Source organism: Mobula hypostoma, chromosome 2, assembly GCF_963921235.1.
Source record: "Mobula hypostoma chromosome 2, sMobHyp1.1, whole genome shotgun sequence".
NCBI classification, from domain to species: domain Eukaryota; kingdom Metazoa; phylum Chordata; class Chondrichthyes; order Myliobatiformes; family Myliobatidae; genus Mobula; species Mobula hypostoma.
In genome coordinates, this window is record NC_086098.1 from 183,394,335 (window position 1) to 183,414,420 (window position 20,086).

The following is a 20,086-nucleotide window of genomic DNA, read 5'->3' on the forward strand; positions in this document are numbered from 1 at the left end:
AAAAGCCTAGACAGGGTAGATGTGGAAAGGCTGTTTCCCATTATGGGGGAAGTATTGGACAAGAGTGGACAACCTCAGGATAGAGGATTGACTATTTAAAACAGAAACAGAGGTATTTCTTTAGTCAGAGTGTGGTGAATTTGTTATCACAGGCAGCTGTGGAGGCCAGGTTGGTGGGTGTTTTTAAGGCAGAGCTTGACAGGCTCTTAATTGGACACAGGAAAGGTTATGGGGAAAAGGCTGGGGAGTGGGGCTGAGGAGAGAAAAAGGAGCAGCCATGATGGGCCAAACGGCCTAATTCTGCCCCCCCCCCCCGCCCACCACCTTATGGTCTTCCATGCAAGTACAAACGTCTGAGTGAAGTCTGCTTTAGCACACTACCAAAAGTGACGTGTATTTTCTGATAGTCTGCAGATGTAATAAGCTATTTGTGTAAACCTTATTTCTTCAAATGCTATAGATTAGATTCATTCAGTTACAGGATATTTAAGCTGACTTATAATTCATCTTGGGTAGGGAAAGAAATCTTTTCAAAACACAAAGTTGGCATCAAAGCAGTATCATATTACTTCATACAAAAACTCATTATCTGTTTCACAATTGTTACTATTAAGGGCTTTGTTAAGTTTCCTCTGAAATTGAACTTTTTCTTTCCATAACAGTGCACCTGAATCTCTCCCACGTATGAATAGCTCAGTATCTCAAAAACAGCAACTTTTCTGCAATAATAATGGTGAAAACAACCTGAAAATGTGCAAAGAGCACTTCAGTGCTCCTTTTTCAGGTTTGTTCATTTTTTATATCATTAATTACAATAAATCTTCCTTTAATTTAATCAGAATTTCTAAATCAAAATAAACATATTGGTAATCACAATAAAATGGCAGTATTAAGCAGATGGGATTTTCAGCTTTATAAATAAATTTGGTTGTAAAATTTGACCAAAGTTTAATGATTGTCATATCTGCATATCTTTGGTAAAGTACACTCAAAAATGTTAGTTCCATGGTCTGCAACAGCCATTTTTGATATGAAACAGCAATCCATAATACAGGACTGCAAGATCAGCAGACCTGTCAGAAAGCAGAGTCTGGAGAACACTGAAATTTGCCTTTTCTAATAAACATTTTAGCAGTACGTTTGATTGATGACAAGGCTTTGAAAGTAACGCAGGCTAACATAACGGAATGGACTAGTTCAAATGTAAAGATTTGTCTGATGGATAATGTAATGTCATAATGTGAAATATTTAAACTACCAATTCATATGTCTAATGATATATTCATCACTTATTGTAAAGGACAATGACCAGAGTTTTGTTTATTTTTATTTCTATACAAACATCAGCCTTCCCGAATACGTCTTCTGCTTGTTAGACAGCCCTGAAAAGAAAAAGGACACATGTTAAAAAGCAAAAAAAATGTTAATTTACAAATTTTATGGCTTAATTAAATTTGATAATTCCATTAAGATTGCTGCTGACGCATGGAAGTACAGCAAGATCCAGCTCAAACCAATGAAGTTTGCTGATGATGCAACAGTGGTTTTCCTCATCAACAAGACGACATACAGAGAGCAGGTAGAGCGACTTACAGAATGCTACGAGCGCAACTACTTCAGTCTCAACGTGGACAAGATTAAAGAGATAATTGTGGACTCCAGGAAGGTGCACACTGGCTAATCCTCACCGTACATAAATGGGCTCCACTATGGAGAAAAACAGGAGCATTAAGTTTCTGGGAGTGCACGTAATGGACGATCTCATCTGGTCCCTCAACAATCTCCTTGATCCCTTACCATTAGGCAAGAGGTACTGTAGCATTAGGACAAGGACTGTTAGGATAGGAACAGCTTCTTCCCCCAGGGTGTGAGACCACTGAACTCCCTGCCACCATCCATCGCATGTTGTATGAAGCACCAGTAGGGCTACACTGCTTACTTTTTAAATGCGTGTTGTAAATGCACCTTATGCTAAATATCAATCTTCTGGAATATATTTTATAATTTGTTAATTGATTTGTGGTAATATTCAGAGTTCAAAATAAATTTATTATCTATGCTCGACTCCATTTCACTGCTTAAAGCGTCTATTAATCACTGAGGAAGACTGAGACATTGAGGTAACAGAAGGCAAGCAGGAGTTTCAGCGCTGACTGCCTGCCTTTTGACCACTGCTGGAGAAGGAATCGGTGAGGCCTGTCAGTGTGTGGCAGGCAGGTAGTCCTCTCTGTCACGTGTGGTGTCGGTGATACATGATGGTATCGTGGTTCTGCAGTTATGGATTGGACTTGGACTGTGGACTTTTTCAGACCCATAGTTTTTACATTGTTTTTTTTAAATCGCCTGTTCCTTTTGTTTTGTTGGGTGAACAGAAGGTGTTTGGGGGTTGGTGTTCTGTTAGTGCCCTGTCTTTCTTTTGTGGCTATCTTGAGAAATTCAAATTTTAGAGTTGTATATGGGCACATGCTTTAATAGTAAATGAACCTTTGACCTTTGAACCATATACAATCCTGAGATTCATTTTCTTGCAGGCATAATCAATAAACCCAATAACCAAAATAAAATCAATGAAAGACCATAGCAATAAGGCAGACAATCAATGAGCCAAAGGCAACAAACTGCAAATACAAGAGAAATAATACTAATAAATGTGTTGTATATGAATTATACATTCTGCGTTGTACACCTTGGCCCCAAGGAAAGCTGTTGTTTCAATTGACAGTAGATAGGGTTGAATAACAATAAACTTGAACCTGACTTGAACTGAATTTCCACATTCATGAAGCAAAAAATACACAACTATTTAAATTGTGGAAAATTAATTTCTACTTGATAGTAAAATTGAGAATACTATGAACATCGGACAGATTCACTTGCATTTGAAAAGACCTGTAAACCCTGACAAGAGGAAACTACAAAGCAATTGCACAGACCTGATTGTTATTTCCTAGATTATTTTATAGTGTCTTCTGCTTTTCATATTTACTTGACATTTTTAAATAACACAAAAGTAAAAGTAAAACTTAAACATAAAAAAATCCCCACAAATGATATCTAAAACTTCTGACAAACTTCTATAGATGTGTAGTGGGAAGTGTACTGACTGGCTGCATCACAGCCTGGCATGGAAAGACCAACACCCTTAAACGTGAAATCCTACAAAAAGAAGTGGATTCGGCACAGTACATCATGGGCAAAGGCCCCCATCTATATGAAATGCTGTCATAGGAGGGCAGTGTCCATCAAGTACCCCACCACCCAGGCCATGCACTTTTCTCGCTGCTGCCATGAAGTAGGTGCAAGAGCCCCAGGATTTGCACCACCAGCTTCAAGAACAGTTACTATCTACTCCTCAGCCATCAAGTTAGAGAAGTCAATGTTCATATTGACTTCTCAATGTTCATCAGGTTGGAGGCTATCCAGACATAAGGTGTTGTTCCTCCAACCTGAGTGTGGCTTCATCTTTACAGTAGAGGAGGCCGTGGATAGACATATCAGAATGGGAATGGGATGTGGAATTAAAATGTGTGGCCACTGGGAGATCCTGCTTTCCCTGGCGGACAGAGCGTAGGTGTTCAGCGAAACGGTCTCCCAGCCTGCACCGGGTCTTGCCAGTATATAGAAGGCCGCATCGGGAGCACCGGACGCAGTATATCACCCCAGCCGACTCATAGGTGAAGTGTCGCCTCACTGGGAAGGACTGTCTGGAGTCCTGAATGGTGGTAAGGGAGGAAGTGTAAGGGCATGTGTAGCACTTGTTCCGCTTACAAGGCTAAGTGCCGGGAGGGAGAGATATCGGTGGGGAGATATGGGGGGGACGAATGGTCAAGGGAGTCGCGTAGCGAGTGCTCCCTGTGGAAAGCGGGGCGGGGGGGGGAGGGAAAGATGTGCTTGGTGGTGGGATCCCGTTGGAGGTGGTGGAAGTTATGGAGAATTATATGTTGGAGCCAGAGGCTGGTGGGGTGGTAGGTGAGGACAAGGGGAACCCTATTCCTAGTGGGGTGGCGGGAAGATGAGGTGAGAGCAGATGTGTGTGAAATGGGAGAGATGCGTTTGAGAGCAGAGTTGATGGTGGAGGAAGGGAAGCCCCTTTCTTTAAAAAAGGAGGACATCTCCCTCGTCCTGAGAGCAGATGCTGCGGAGACAGAGGAATTGCCAGAAGGGGATGGCATTTTTGCAAGAGACAGGGTGAGAAGAGGAATAGTCCAGGTAGCTGTGAGAGTCTCTAGGCTTATAGTAGACATCAGTAGATAAGCTGTCTCCAGAGACAGAGACAGAAAGATCCAGAAAGGAGAGGGAGGTGTCGGAAATGGACCAGGTAAACTTGAGGGCAGGGTGAAAGTTGGAGGCGAAGTTAATGAAATCAACGAACTCAGCATGTGTCTTTCCCCCACCCCCCCCACCCGCTTTCTGCAGGGATCGCTCCCTACACGATTCCCTTGTCCATTCGTTCCCCCCATCCCTTCCCACCCATCTCACTCCCGGCACTTATCCTTGTAAGCGGAACAAGTGCTACACATGCCCTTAGACTTCCTCCCTTACCACCATTCAGGGCCCCAGACCATCCTTCCAGGTGAGGCGACACTTCACCTGTGAGTTGGCTGGGGTGATATACTGCGTTCAGTGCTCCCAATGCAGCCTTCTATATATTGGCGAGACCCGACACAGGCTGGGAGACCATTTCCCCGGCTCTGGCCGCCAGTGGCCACACATTTTAATTCTACGTCCCATTCCCATTCTGCTATGTCTATCCACGGCCTCCTCTACCGCCAAGATGAAGCCACACTCAGGTTGGAGGAACAACACCTTATATTCCGTTTGGGTAGCCTCCAACCTGATGGCATGAACATTGACTTCTCTAACTTCTGTTAATGCCCCACCTCCCCTTCGTACCCCATCTGTTATTTATTATTATGTATAGAACATAGAATAAAGGCCCTTCAGCCCACAATGTTGTGCCGACCCTCAAACCCTGCCTCCCATATAACCCCCCACCTTAAGTTCCTCCATATACTTGTCTAGTAGTCTCAAATATTTTCTTTTCTCTATCCTTTTTCTCCCTCTGTCCCTCTCACTATACTCCTTGCCCATCCTCTGGGCTTCCCCCCCTCCCACTTTCTTTCTCCCTAGACCTCCCGTCCCATGATCCTCTCCCTTCTCCAGCCTCATATCTCTTTTGCCAATCAGCTTTCCTGCTCTTAGCTCCATTCCTCCCCCTCCACTCTTACTATCTCATCTTTCAGTTAGTCCTGACGAAGGGTCTCAGCCCGAAACGTCGACTGTACCTCTTCCTATAGATGCTGCCTGGCCTGCTGCGTTCACCAGCAATTTTTATGTGTGTTGCTTGAAATTCCAGCACCTGCAGATTTCCTCGTGTTTGCATCCACAACCAAAATCAAAATGAGTTTCAAAATGTAGCTTACTTGGCCACAATCCCGTCGTTCTTTGCTAGCCTTAGGATACAATCATCTGATTCACCCTGTTAAAAAAGTAAAAATGTGAAATAAGTCTTCAAATGCAACGTAGATCAAATAGCATTCCATTGTCATCAAAAACAAATGAGTGAATGTAAACAATGTGGTCTGTGCAGGTATGGATAAAATTGCAATTCTACACAGTTAGCTCAAAAATACGTACTTACAATATATTGTGGTATCACACAAGTTACTTTCAACAGAAGCACAAATTGGATTTTAACTCACCTACACTCAAACAGTTGTCTCTATGTTATGTATATTTTCATGGATTCCAATCACACTTTCAACATGATTAGTTACTGACAATAACCATTATCCACAAAATGAACCTGAGCAAAGCCCTGGACCTTCTGGAATTTACCTACCAGCACATCTGGTCTGCAGCAAATGCAATCCTAATGGTTCAATAACCCCAAAACATGTCAGGCAGGTGTCTCCTCTATACTAATTATCATCCCTCCACACTAATCACCAGGCTTCAAACCCTGGACCTCTGCACCTCCCTCTGCAATTGAAGCCTTGATTTCCTTTTTGGGAGACCACACTCAGCATGGATTGGCAATAACTTCTCCTGACAATCAAGTCTGAGGATGCATGCTTAACCTACTGCTCTATCCTCTCTAAACTCATGACTTTGTGGCTAAGCATAGCTCAAAATCCATGAATAAATATGCCAACAACACCGCTGTTGGTAGAATCTCAGATAACGACCTCGAGGTGGCACAGCAATGAAATAGATTGGCTGGTTGACTGGTATTGCAACAACGACCTTATAACCAGTATCAGAAACAGCACACTAGTCCTCAATGAGGGGTCAGCAGTAGAAAGGGTGAGATGTTTCAGGTTCCTGGGCGTCAACATCTTGGGGGATCTATTCTGGACTCAAGACATTGCTGCAATCAAAGTATACGTGCCAGTGATGCTACTTCATTAAGTAGTTGAGAAATTTTGTTTTGTCATCAGAGACTCAAGCATTTCAGTACTGAGGGGAACATTCTGACTTGTTTTATCACAGTCTGTATTGAGGCTCCATTTCACAGGATTGCAAGCGGGATGTAAGTTCAGCTAGCTCCACCATGGGCACAATCCTCCCCAACATAGAGGATATTTTCAAGAGACAGCCCCTCAAGAAGGATGTATTCATCACTAAGGACTCGCCATCTGGGAGATCCTCTCATTACTACCATTACACAGGAGCCTAAGACAGAAATGGCTTATCCCCTGTCACCATCAAATTTCTGGGTGATCCGTGAGCCCATGATCACTACCTCGATATTCCTTTTGTTTACTGCACTACTTATTTTTATATAGTAATTTTTATCTCTTTGCTCTGTACTCTCACAGAACAACAAGTTTTACAGTATACACATCAGTGATTAATAATCCCGATTCAGATTTTGGTTATTCTCACTCAATGAGGACTATAACTAAGCTCTGTTTCTTCCCCAGAACTTCAATCAAGAGTAAATAAAATTGTGAACAAATTAAGGCAACAGAAAACTTCGGTGCCATGGTAGCGTAGCAGTTAGTGTGACGCTATTACAGCTCGGTGTGTTCTGCAGTTCAGAGTTCAATTCTGGTAAGGAGTCTCTGTACATCCTCCCCGTGGAATGCATGGGTTCTCCCCGGGTACTCTGGTTTCCTCCCACAGTCCAAAGATGTATCAGGTAGGTTAACTGGTTGTTGTACATTGTCCTATGATTAGGTTAGGGTTAATGGGGTTTGCTGGGCAGGCACAGCTCAAAGGGTTGGAAGGGCCTACTCTACACTGAATTGCTAAAATTAAAAATAAATAAAAGTAATGATCTGCTACTTTGTCAATTCTTCTTCCTTATCCAGTACCATCACTTTGCCTCAAGACAATCGGAATAATGCATGAACTTAGAAGTTATAATGAAGCACTTTCTCCTTCGGCTTTGACCAAAAAACATGGTCAAGCCAAGACACTTCAACAGAAATCACACTAGAATTGGAGCCCAATCGTAATGAATAAACCTTCACATGTATCACATTAATATAGAAGGGGTAAAAGATCTTGCTGACAATTATTTTTATTTACACTGAATCCGGTGCAAAGATGGGGTGAAATTTTTGATTTAAACATCTGAAAAGTTGTGATTTCTGGGAAATGTACACATACATTTATAGGGATCCCATGTAAATGACTGAGATAAAGAAATTCTAAGGAACCCCTACCTCCCCCCAGTAAAAAATTCCCATCGATGTATATCCTTATTTAAAAGAGCTAGATTTCAGCACACATGTTCATTCATTTATTGAGATAAAGTGCAGGATAGGCACTTCAAACTACACTACCCAGCAATCCCCCGATTTAACCCCAGCACAATTTACAATGACCAATTAACCTACCAACCGGCATGTCTTTGGACTCTGGGATGAAACCAGAGGTCCCAGAGGAAACCCATACGGTCACGTGGAGAACACAAAAAAATTGTTATAAGCAGCAGTGGGAACCCACTACACTACTGTGCTGCCAAAGTAAATGGCAAATGCAAGATCATCATTAACGTGCAATTTCACACATCACTACTAAGCTCCTTTAGTAATCCAGTAGTTTAATACTATAAAAGGATAATAAACTGCAAGTAACGATTTACTTTATTCCAAACTGTACATACCATCCTACGAATAGCTCCACAGATGGCATAGGTTTTGTGTTGCCCATTGAATCTCCCAGTTACTTTATCCACCTAAGATGAAAGAGATTTCAACAGATAAATTATTCAAACACCAAAGAGATGTTTTGGAAACCTAAAGGCAAAGTCTATAACCAAGTCGGGTACAAAGTCTGGTCATTGTACCAGAGCTGGTATATTTGATTAAGTGAAGGTGAGAGCTGAGAAGAACAATGTAGATGATATGAATATCAATAATTAGAAGGCCAAAGAAATAACTGAAATTAGGAAGTAGGGTCAGCAATGACAGATGGATATAAAAAGACAATGGATGCAAAACAAGTGTGAATGGATGTTTCTCCAGACTGCTCGGAGCTATACAGTGGTTACTGTTAGGACAATTACTTTTTGTATATACATTAACAACTTGGATTTTGGTGCCAATGCTTACGTACGAAGAATACAGGTGACACAAAACCCAGGAATACAGCAGTGAGAATGATAGTAAAAGAACACCCATAAAATAATTTGTTAGGTAGGTATTGAAAATATGAATGGTTTTGATGCATCTCATTCCTAAACTTGAACCTCTACAGTGCATGCAATTCAGGCAAATAACAATACAACTAATATTCCGGTTACAATGGATTTTAAGAGTCCTGTCTTGTGAGTATCTAAAAGGAAGTTTAAGTTTTAAAAATCTCTTTTGAACTTGGCTAGTTTAGTCAATAAGTATAGAATGATACAACATGGAAAATGACCATTTGGGACCACCTTGCCTCATCCACATCTGATACATCTCTGCTCTTCCCTACAGTGCTGTAAATACTTTCATACAAGTAGACATCTAACTTCCTTTGGAATATTATTACGAAATCTGCTTCCAGCATAGGCAATGCAACTCTGAAAGCAAATCTCTATAGTTGCAAGATATCCAAAGTAGAAATTTTAAAAAATGCCGGAAATTCTCAAGTCAGCCAGGAGAGAGGTAACATATTAGTTTGAAGACTTTTAAATCAATCAAGTTTAAGTTGCAGAGAAAGGGGAAGGTACATTTTATTTCATTTCAGACATTTGTTTTGTTATTTTTAAATAAGACATACCTTGACTACCCTTTCATGCAGCACCATCTACCATCATTTGTACAATTCAAACTTCCCCACTGTCAGCTCCATGGGAGACCTTTTTTTAAAGATCTATTTTTTCCCTACTCCTCTTTCTGCATAACAATCCAATCTCTGCCACTTAAATTCTTACAAAAATTTACCAACTTGAATTATTAGTTTGTTTCTTTCTCCATACATACTGTTTGACCCGCTGAATACCTACAGTATTTTCTGTTTTTCTCTCTTAAGGTGTAGACTAATGCTTTTTGCTGGTAACTTAGATCAGTGCTTACTGTTTTCTACCAGCTTGAGCACCAGAAACTGTTTCTATTTGATCAAGATAATTTATTTTGAACAAAGAGGCAACAAATTACCCAGCTCATTCCCTCAATGCAACACTCTTGACTGCTAATATACATTTTCCTGCCATACAGTTTTCTGATTGGGCACCTTACATCATATCGACTGTGTAAAAACATTCCCTTTGGTTGCTTGTGTGAAACCTGCCCACCATTTCTCCTCATTTAGTCTCACAATTGTCCTAGATTTTACATATTTTCCCTTGGCAACCTGACCACAAGAACCTAAGTATTTCCAATACTGACCATACAAATTCTAACCATAGTTATAAGATGTAATAAGACTTACAGTCTGAACTAATTATATATAACTTACCTCAGCAAGGTTGATTTGAATAGAGGCATGGTCCTTAGCACCAATAATTCTGTTGCTAGCAGAGCTAAAAGACAAAAATTAACAAATCAACATAGATTAACACATGTAATACACGTCACCATGTGCAAATATTTAGATTAGCTCTATTTGTCACATATACAGTTGTGATAGGGGACTCGATAGTAAGGGGGTCAGATAGGCGATTCTGTGGACGCAGTCCAGAGACTCGGATGGTAGTTTGCCTCCCTGGTGCCAGGGTCCGGGATATTTCTGATCGTGTCCAAGATATCCTGAAGTGGGAGGGTGAAGAGCCAGAGGTCCTGGTACATATAGGTACCAATGACATAGGTAGGAAAAGGGATGAGGTCCTGAAAGAAGAATATAGGGAGCTAGGAAGGGAGTTGAGAAAAAGGACCGCAAAGGTAGTAATCTCGGGATTACTGCCTGTGCCACGCGACAGTGAGAGTAGGAATGCAATGAGGTGGAGGATAAATGCGTGGCTGAGGGATTGGAGCAGGGGGCAGGGATTCAAGTTTTTGGATCATTGGGACCTCTTTTGGCGCAGGTGTGACCTGTACAAAAAGGACGGGTTACACTTAAATCCTAGGGGGACCAATATCCTGGCAGGGAGATTAGCGGGGGCTACTGAGGTGACTTTAAACTAGAATGGTTGGGGGGTGGGAATCAAATTAAAGCGGCTAGGTGTGAGGAGGTTAGTTCACAACAGAGGGATGGGAACCAGTGCAGAGAGACAGAGGGGTGTAAAGTGAGCGTAGAAGCAAAAAGTACAAAGGGGAAAAGTAAAAGTGGCAGGCCGACAAATCCAGGGCAAGCATTAAAAAGGGCTAAGAGAGTTGTAAAAGAGCGCCTGAAGGCTTTATGTGTCAATGCAAGGAGCATTCGTAATAAGGTGGATGAATTGAAAGTGCAGATTGTTATTAATGATTATGATATAGTTGGGATCACAGAGACATGGCTCCAGGGTGACCAGGGATGGGAGCTCAACGTTCAGGGATATTCAATATTCAGGAGGGATAGACATGAAGGAAGGGGAGGTGGGGTGGCGTTGCTGGTTAAAAAAGAGATTAACGCAATAGAAAGGAAGGACATCAGCCGGGAAGATGTGGAATCAATATGGGTAGAGCTGCGTAACACTAAGGGGCAGAAGACGCTGGTGGGAGTTGTGTACAGGCCACCTAACAGTAGTAGTGAGGTCGGAGATGGTATTAAACAGGAAATTAGAAATGTGTGCAATAAAGGAACAGCAGTTATAATGGGTGACTTCAATCTACATGTAGACTGGGTGAACCAAATTGGTAAAAGTGCTGAGGAAGAGGATTTCTTGGAATGTATGCAGGATGGTTTTTTGAACCAACATGTCGAGGAACCGACTAGAGAGCAGGCTATTCTGGACTGGGTTTTGAGCAATGAGGAAGGGTTAATTAGCGATCTTGTCGTGAGAGGCCCCTTGGGTAAGAGTGACCATAATATGGTGGAATTCCTCATTAACATGGAGAGTGACGTAGTTAATTCAGAAACAAAGGTTCTGAACTTAAAGAGGGGTAACTTTGAAGGTATGAGACGTGAATTAGCTAAGATAGACTGGCAAATGACACTTCAAGGATTGACGGTGGATATGCAATGGCAGGCATTTAAAGGTTGCATGGATGAACTACAACAATTGTTCATCCCAGTTTGGCAAAAGAATAAATCAAGGAAGGTAGTGCACCCGTGGCTGACAAGAGAAATTAGAGATAGTATCAATTCCAAAGAAGTAGCATACAAATTAGCCAGAGAAAGTGGCTCACCTGAGGACTGGGAGAAATTCAGAGTTCAGCAGAGGAGGACAAAGGGCTTAATTAGGAAGGGGAAAAAAGATTATGAGAGAAAACTGGCAGAGAACATAAAAACGGACTGTAAAAGCTTTTATAGATATGTAAAAAGGAAAAGACTGATAAAGACAAATGTAGGTCCCCTGCAAACAGAAACAGGTGAATTGATTATGGGGAGCAAGGACATGGCAGACCAATTGAATAATTACTTTGGTTCTGTCTTCACTAAGGAGGACATAAATAATCTTCCAGAAATAGTAAGGGACAGAGGGTCCAGTGAGATGGAGGAACTGAGCGAAATACATGTTAGTAGGGAAGTGGTGTTAGGTAAATTGAAGGGATTGAAGGCAGATAAATCCCCAGGGCCAGATGGTCTGCATCCCAGAGTGCTTAAGGAAGTGGCCCAAGAAATAGTGGATGCATTAGTGATAATTTTTCAAAACTCGTTAGATTCTGGACTAGTTCCTGAGGATTGGAGGGTGGCTAATGTAACCCCACTTTTTAAAAAAGGAGGGAGAGAGAAACCGGGGAATTATAGGCCGGTTAGCCTAACGTCGGTGGTGGGGAAACTGCTGGAGTCAGTTATCAAGGATGTGATAACAGCACATTTGGAAAGCGGTGAAATGATCGGACAAAGTCAGCATGGATTTGTGAAAGGAAAATCATGTCTGACGAATCTCATAGAATTTTTTGAGGATGTAACTAGTAGAGTGGATAGGGGAGAACCAGTGGATGTGGTATATTTGGATTTTCAAAAGGCTTTTGACAAGGTCCCACACAGGAGATTAGTGTGCAAACTTAAAGCACACGGTATTGGGGGTAAGGTATTGGTGTGGGTGGAGAATTGGTTAGCAGACAGGAAGCAAAGAGTGGGAATAAACGGGACCTTTTCAGAATGGCAGGCGGTGACTAGTGGGGTACCGCAAGGCTCAGTGCTGGGACCCCAATTGTTTACAATATATATTAATGACTTGGATGAGGGAATTAAATGCAGCATCTCCAAGTTTGCGGATGACACAAAGCTGGGTGGCAGTGTTAGCAGTGAGGAGGATGCTAAGAGGATGCAGGGTGACTTGGATAGGTTGGGTGAGTGGGCAAACTCATGGCAGATGCAATTTAATGTGGATAAATGTGAAGTTATCCACTTTGGTGGCAAAAATAGGAAAACAGATTATTATCTGAATGGTGGCCGATTAGGAAAAGGGGAGGTGCAACGAGACCTGGGTGTCATTATACACCAGTCATTGAAAGTGGGCATGCAGGTACAGCAGGCGGTGAAAAAGGCGAACGGTATGCTGGCATTTATAGCGAGAGGATTCGAGTACAGGAGCAGGGAGGTACTACTGCAGTTGTACAAGGCCTTGGTGAGACCACACCTGGAGTATTGTGTGCAGTTTTGGTCCCCTAATCTGAGGAAAGACATCTTTGCCATAGAGGGAGTACAAAGAAGGTTCACCAGATTGATTCCTGGGATGGCAGGTCTTTCATATGAAGAAAGACTGGATGAACTGGGCTTGTACTCGTTGGAATTTAGAAGATTGAGGGGGGATCTGATTGAAACGTATAAGATCCTAAAGGGATTGGACAGGCTAGATGCGGGAAGATTGTTCCCGATGTTGGGGAGGTCTAGAACGAGGGGTCACAGTTTGAGGATAGAGGGGAAGCCTTTTAGGACCGAGGTTAGGAAAAACTTCTTCACACAGAGAGTGGTGAATCTGTGGAATTCTCTGCCACAGCAAACTGTTGAGGCCAGTTCATTAGCTATGTTTAAAAGGAAGTTAGATATGGCCCTTGTGGCTACAGGGGTCAGGGGGTATGGAGGGAAGGCTGGGTTCTGAGTTGGATGATCAGCCATGATCATAATAAATGGCGGTGCAGGCTCGAAGGGCCGAATGGCCTACTCCTGCACCTATTTTCTATGTTTCTATGTTTCTATATACATGGAAATATCAAATATGCGGTGAAATGGTAATTTGTTATCAATGACCAACACAGTCCAAGGATTATGCTGGAGGCAGTCTAGAAATGTCATCATTTTCTGGCGCCAACATAGCCCATCCACAACTCAGTAACCCTAACCAGTACATCTGTGGAATGAGAGAGGAAATCGGAACAGCCGGAGGAAGTAATGGAGAGGTCAGGAATCGAACCCTGATCTGAGATCGCTGGCACTGGAAAGCATTAAACTAACTACTATGTTGACATGCCCTGACACTCATTTCATACCCACCATTTGCGTGGAACATAAAGATCAACAAATTCTCCTGCGTCGTTCTGCATGTTGGATTTAGTTCAGCTGGAGGACTTTTATTTAGATGTGACAAAGATCTACAGAGATAGAAAAGTAAGAACACATTACTAGAGATATTTTCTACAGGCTGTTCCAGTTAACTGTTAAGCCTCCTTGTTGTTAAACACTCCTTTCATTTCATCACTTCATTTTCAGCAACACCTGCCTAACATTTGTCCAGAATTACACATGGCAGAATAACTCAAAAACGAGGAAACCTGCAGATGCTGGAATTTCCAGCAACACACATCAAAGTTGCTGGTGAATGCAGCAGGCCAGGCAGCATCTCTAGGAAGAGGTACAGTTGACGTTTCCTGCTGAGACCCTTCATCAGGACTAACATTCTCCTAACTCCTATCATTTCAGATCTCCCCCTACCCCTTTCAAATCTCTTACTAGCTCTTCTTTCAGTTAGTCCTGATGAAGGGTCTCAGCCCAAAACGTCCACTGTACCTCTCCCCAGAGATGCTGCCTGGCCTGCTGTGTTCACCAGCAACTTTGATGTGTCTTGGCAGAATAACTTGAGTTTTCTATAAGTCCCATTAACTAACTGAACAGCTATTTATGAATAAACGAAAAACCAAAGAAAAATAACGCAGGTGCCACTGACAGGCCTGTTTACTACAGTTCTTAACTGCACGAGATGAGAATGGGAGTTGCAGCTTTTAAATGCAACAATGAAATATATTTACATCACAGAAGTGGAACTGACTTGAGGGCGCTGGTGTTCTCATGCTTCAGCACAGGATGAAATATAGGTGGATAAAAACAGGTTCTTGTTGATTTATATAAAAATACTTTTATTGAGTTAATGATTTTCATTTATGTGGCACTTTGAATATAAAACACTTAATGGAGATGGTTGCATTGCAAAGAGGAAAATATGGTATAAATCCAAAAGCAAGAGATGAACCAAAGAGAAAAGTAGATAATCGAAAAGTTGTTAAATAAACCTTAAAAAGGATAGCGAGACAACATTAGTGGAGGAAAAGGATACAGAAGAGGCCAGATAGGTCTAACAAATGATGCATTACCGTATTAATCAGAATCTGGTTTAGCATTCAATAGCATGCGTCATGAAATGTGTTAACTTTACAACAGCAGTACAATGCAATACGTGATAAATATAGAGGGAAAAAAAGGAGTTACATTCAGTATATTTGTCTCTTAGGAAGTTAAGAATAAGTAGAGCAAAAAACAGAAATAAAAAAGTAGTGAGGTAGTATTCATGGGTCCAATGTCCATTTAGAGATCGGACGGCAGAGCTGTTCCTGGATAGCTGAGTGAGTGCCTTCAGGCTTCTGTACCTCCTTCCTGACAGCAACAATGAGAAAAGGGCATATCCTGGGTGGTGGGCATCTTTAATGATGGACTTAGGCACCATTCCTACTATGAAGGCTCGTACCCACGAGAGCTGACTGATTTACAATTCTCCGCAACTTACTTTCATCTTATGCAGTAGCCAACCCTGCCCCCCCCCCATACCAGATGGTGATGCGGCCAATCTGAATGCTCTCCATGGTATATTTGTAAAAGTTTGAGTGCTTTAGTTGACATACCAAATCTCCTCAGATTCTAATTGAAGTATAGCTGTGGTCTTACCTTCTATTTTATGTTGTGCCTAGGTTAGGTCCTCAGAGACAATGACACCCAGGAACTTGAAATTGCTCACTCTCTCCACTTCTGATCTCTCTATGAGGATTGGTTTGTTTCCCTTTGTTACCCTTTCTAAAGACCACAATCAGCTCTTTGGTCTTACTAATGTTGTGTGCAAGGTTGCTGCTGCGACAGCACTTAACTAACTGGTATATCTCATTCCTGTATGTCCTTTTGTCAACATTGGTTGTCTCATCAGCAAATTTATAGATGGCATTTTAGCCACACAGTCACGGGTGTAGAGGGAGTAGAGCAGTGAGCTAACTGTGGTGCATCAATGTTGATTGTCAGCGAAGCGATGTTATTTCCAATCCGCAAAGATTGTGGTCTTCTGTTTAGGAAGTCGAGGATCCAGTTACAGAGTTAAATTAAGGGAAATGGCTAAAAATATTCAAACCTGATTGCAAAATATTAAAACCCAAGTTCTAATCTAGGCTATTAAACATAGGGTTACGCATGAGCTGTACTTGAGCTATGATTCAGATTGGTCTGGCTGTACTCCAGAGCACCATAAGTAAAATAACACAATCATAGTTTATGTAGACAGCATGAAATCAGAACTGAAGCAGACTATGTGGACAGCGTGTGGTCAGGACCGAATCACGAAAAATGGAGTTGTGAATGAGCAAGTCTACTGCACTTCCGTGGTAGTGAATTTGACAGGTAGAACATTTGAGAGAAGGGATTTCTTCTCTTCTCAGTACTATGTTTTCCCTTACATTCTCTGAAGCTGAGTACACAGATGTTTCAACGAGTGGACAGCTGCAAGGCTGCGGGACCAGATGGCATCCTAGGGTGAGTACTCAGGGTGTGCGCAACACAACTGGCAGGTGTGTTTACTGATATTTTAATCTCTCCCTCTCCCAGTGTAGAGTGCCCTCCTGCTTCAAATTATCCATCATTGTCCCTGTACCAAAAAAGACCAACACGCCTGAATGACTGACGTCCTGTCCTGCCCCACTCACCTCAATAATAAGCAAATGCTTTGAGGCGCTGGTCAAGGATCATATTTGCAGCTTGCTACCACCCAAACTGGATCCCCTGCAATTTGCCTACCGACACAACAGATCGACAGCTGACACAATAGCCACAGCTCTACATACCATCCTCACACATCTGGAGAAGAAGGATGCTTATATGAGAATGTGTTCATGGACTACAGTTCAGTATTCAACACCACAGTTCCATCCAGACTCGACAAGAAGCTCAGAGACCTCAACCTTGTGCAGCTGGATTCTGAACTTCCTGTCAGATGGCCAGCAGACAGTAAGAGTGGGCTCCCTTACATCCTCCCCTCTGACTCTCAACACAGGAGCCCCTCACGGCTGTGTACCGAGTCCCCTCCTTTACTCCCTGTATACCCAGGACAGTGTCGCCACCCACAGCTCTAATCTGCTAATTAAATTTGACGACACTACACTGACTGGCCTTATCTCAAACAATAACCAGGTGGCCTACAGGGAAGAAGTCATCTCTCTGACACAGTGGTGTCAAGAAAACAACCTCTCTCTCAGTGTCACAAAAACAAAGGAGCTGGTTGTGGATTACAGGAGGAATGGAGATGGGCTAAACCCTATTGACATCAATGGATCTGGGGTTGAGAGGGTAAACTGCTTGAAGTTCCTCGGCATCCACATCATCGAAGACCTCACGTGGTCTGCACACACCAGCTGTGTAGTGAAAAAGGCACAACAGCGCCTCTTTCACCTCAAGCGGTTGAGGAAGTTTGGTATGGGCCCCCAAATCCTAATAACTTTCTACAGGAACACAATTGAGAGCATCCTGACTGGCTGCATCACTGCCTAGTATGGGAACTGTACCTCCCTTAATCACAGGACTCTGCCGGAGTGGTGCGGACCGCCCAGTACATCTTTAGTTGTGAACTTCTCATGATTCAGGACATTTACAAGGACAGATGTGTAAAGAGGGCCCATAGGATCACTGGGGACCCAAGTCACCCCAACCACAATCTATTCCAGCTGCTACCTTCTGGGAAACGGACCGCAGCATAAAAACCAGGACCAACAGATTCCAGAACAGCTTCTTCCACCAGGCCATCAGACTGATGAACTCACGCTGATTTGAGTGTACTCTATATTATATTGACTGTTCTACTTATAAATTACTATGATTGTACATTGCACATTTAGACGGAGACGCAACATAAAGGTTTTTACTCGTGTCTGCGAAGGATGTCAATGTCATGGGCCTGGGTTGCAGACACCACAGCCTGTCAATATGTTGTGTTCTTCAGTAAAATTAAATCTGAATGTTGAACACCAGCCTAATGTCTCCTTATACGAGTATCATCTTAGCTGGAACTAGTCTGGTGAATAATCACTGTACCCCCTGTGGCAAGTACATCACTTTGTTTTAGAGATTAATCTGTATACAATATTTCAGGTGTGTTTTTTGACCAAGCACTACATAATCACAGTAAGACATCAACTCCTAGAATCAAATCTTGTAGTAAAAAAGCCGATGTGCCATTTGCCTGTCGTTCTAATTGTTGCTGCACCTAAAAGTTGGCTTTTAGTGACTTGATTACAAGGATATTTAGAACATTCACATTAACCCATCTCTCAATGCTTAAAATGGACATCTTTTTCCTTTCATGCATTTCATGACATGAATCATGCTATTATCCACTCACTCAGCATGCTATATCCCTCTTTGCATTTACCTTCCTACTCACTCTCTCAAATATTTATGAGGCAACAACATTAGGCATGTGGCAATCACTCCCCTTAGCCAAATCGTTGATTTAAATCATGGATCAGTGGGGTATAAGCACAATGTAGTTATAATACAATATGCAAAACTAAGAGGTACTTTTTGAAAGTGCTCTTTACTGGTCTTGGTTCTGAGATTTAACCACTTATATAGTGTTTGTTATAGTTCCACTTCCAGACTCAAATACTTCCAGCTGAGTCAAGACTCCATACAGACTCAAGACTAAGGGTAAAACCATCAGTTTATTTCCATATACTTCTAAAATCTCAGTAAAGACACTAATACAACCACAAGTATGTGGAAAACAGCTGATTTGTGTGTCAACACACACACAAGATGCTGGAAAAACTCTGCAGGCCAGGCAGCATCTATGGAAGAGTATAGTCGCCCTTTCAGGTCGAGATCTTCCTTGATGATTGTGTCATGTGCTGCACTCCATGATGACCCACTTTACAAGTTTCAATGGAACAAGACTGCTAATGAATCTACTTAAGAGTTCCCTGAGTGTGAAGTTTCCCGGTTCATATCCCAATCCAAAGATGACAAAAATACAGAATAGTATTCAATGTGTTACTGTAGCTAAGTGGTGCACAACTAAGGTGGTAGCATTCTGCCGTATGGTTAAACCAGCTTCATTTGGGGGGGGGGTGAAATCTGATGGTAATTATTGCAAGAGGCAAGGCAATATCTCTAGTAAATATTTCTCACATTAAGGTAACTAAAAGGGATAACCCTTTCGCTGTAACGTGGCTGTTTGTGGGAGCTTCCTGTGCACACGTCGCCTTCTATGTTTCCCTCAACTTTGGGACATCATGAATTCCTCAGAAGACCCTTCGGAAACACACGGAAGGAACGTAGCCCGCCTTCAGTACCTGGGGAGCCCGGTACTGCCTACACACGGTCCGGGAACCAACAGCTCGGCGGGATCGGCGGGATCGGCGGGACCGGCGCGCCCGCCTCGTACACGCGGTGCCCCAAATCCCAACAACTAGGTTCCCTTGTTCATCATCAGCCCGACCGCGGCCAGAATCACGGCCGCCTTCTGTCTCCCACGCCGCTGATGCTAAGACCTGTGCTGTGACCGGGCTCTGAAGCACCCTCCACGAATTTTCCCTCACTCACAGCCCGGACTTACCTCCAAGCAAATGGCCGACACCGAAAAGAAAGGGGCTGCCTTTGCGGACGTGACGTCAATAATCGGCGCACTCCATTTCCGACTCGTCTCCCTTCCTTGACGAACCTTCGCTTGTCAGGTTGCGCGCGCACTGCGGGGCAAATAATGAACGGCCCCGCTTTCTCATACCCATGGGAGAACAACAGCATGACTGATTGATTGATTTATTCTTGTCACATGTACTGAGGTATAGTTAACAAACATGCCATTCATCCAGACTGTTTTCACCACATCAGTCTTTTGAGGTAGTGCACGGGAAAAGCAATAACATAAAGCAGACTATAATGCTACTGTGTTAAAGATACAGAGAGCCTCCCATTAAAGCCCATCACATCAGCCAATGGCATCCAATTGTACTATTAACAAACCTAACAATTTTCAAATTAAAGTCGAGCTTATTGCCATAGTCACAAGAAAAATACATAAATTATATGAAAGAGCACTTTGTAGTGCAAAGTCTCCTTCTGTAGAAACATGCATAATTCACAAAAGCACACACACAATGCT

At 42.5% G+C, this 20,086-nt stretch overlaps 1 protein-coding gene across 3 annotated transcripts; it reads right to left on the reverse strand.

Annotated features, from left to right (window-relative positions):
* Positions 1-1,289: 1,289 nt before the first annotated feature.
* On the reverse strand, positions 1,290-19,601 carry rps21 (ribosomal protein S21). 3 transcript variants are annotated; one of them, XM_063041221.1, is made up of 6 exons: positions 19,541-19,600; positions 13,957-14,054; positions 9,895-9,958; positions 8,117-8,188; positions 5,424-5,479; positions 1,290-1,382 (listed from the first exon to the last, which is right to left on the reverse strand). In XM_063041221.1, exons 2-6 carry the CDS (start codon positions 14,004-14,006, stop codon positions 1,373-1,375), a joined length of 252 nt encoding a protein of 83 aa, XP_062897291.1. In that variant the 5' UTR covers positions 14,007-14,054; positions 19,541-19,600; the 3' UTR covers positions 1,290-1,372. The 3 variants fall into 3 exon arrangements, with proteins under 3 accessions (XP_062897291.1, XP_062897293.1, XP_062897294.1); XM_063041223.1 differs by lacking the exon at positions 19,541-19,600 and adding an exon at positions 16,638-16,752; XM_063041224.1 differs by lacking the exon at positions 1,290-1,382 and having other exon boundaries at positions 5,420-5,479; positions 19,541-19,601.
* Between the last annotated feature and the right edge of the window lie 485 nt (positions 19,602-20,086).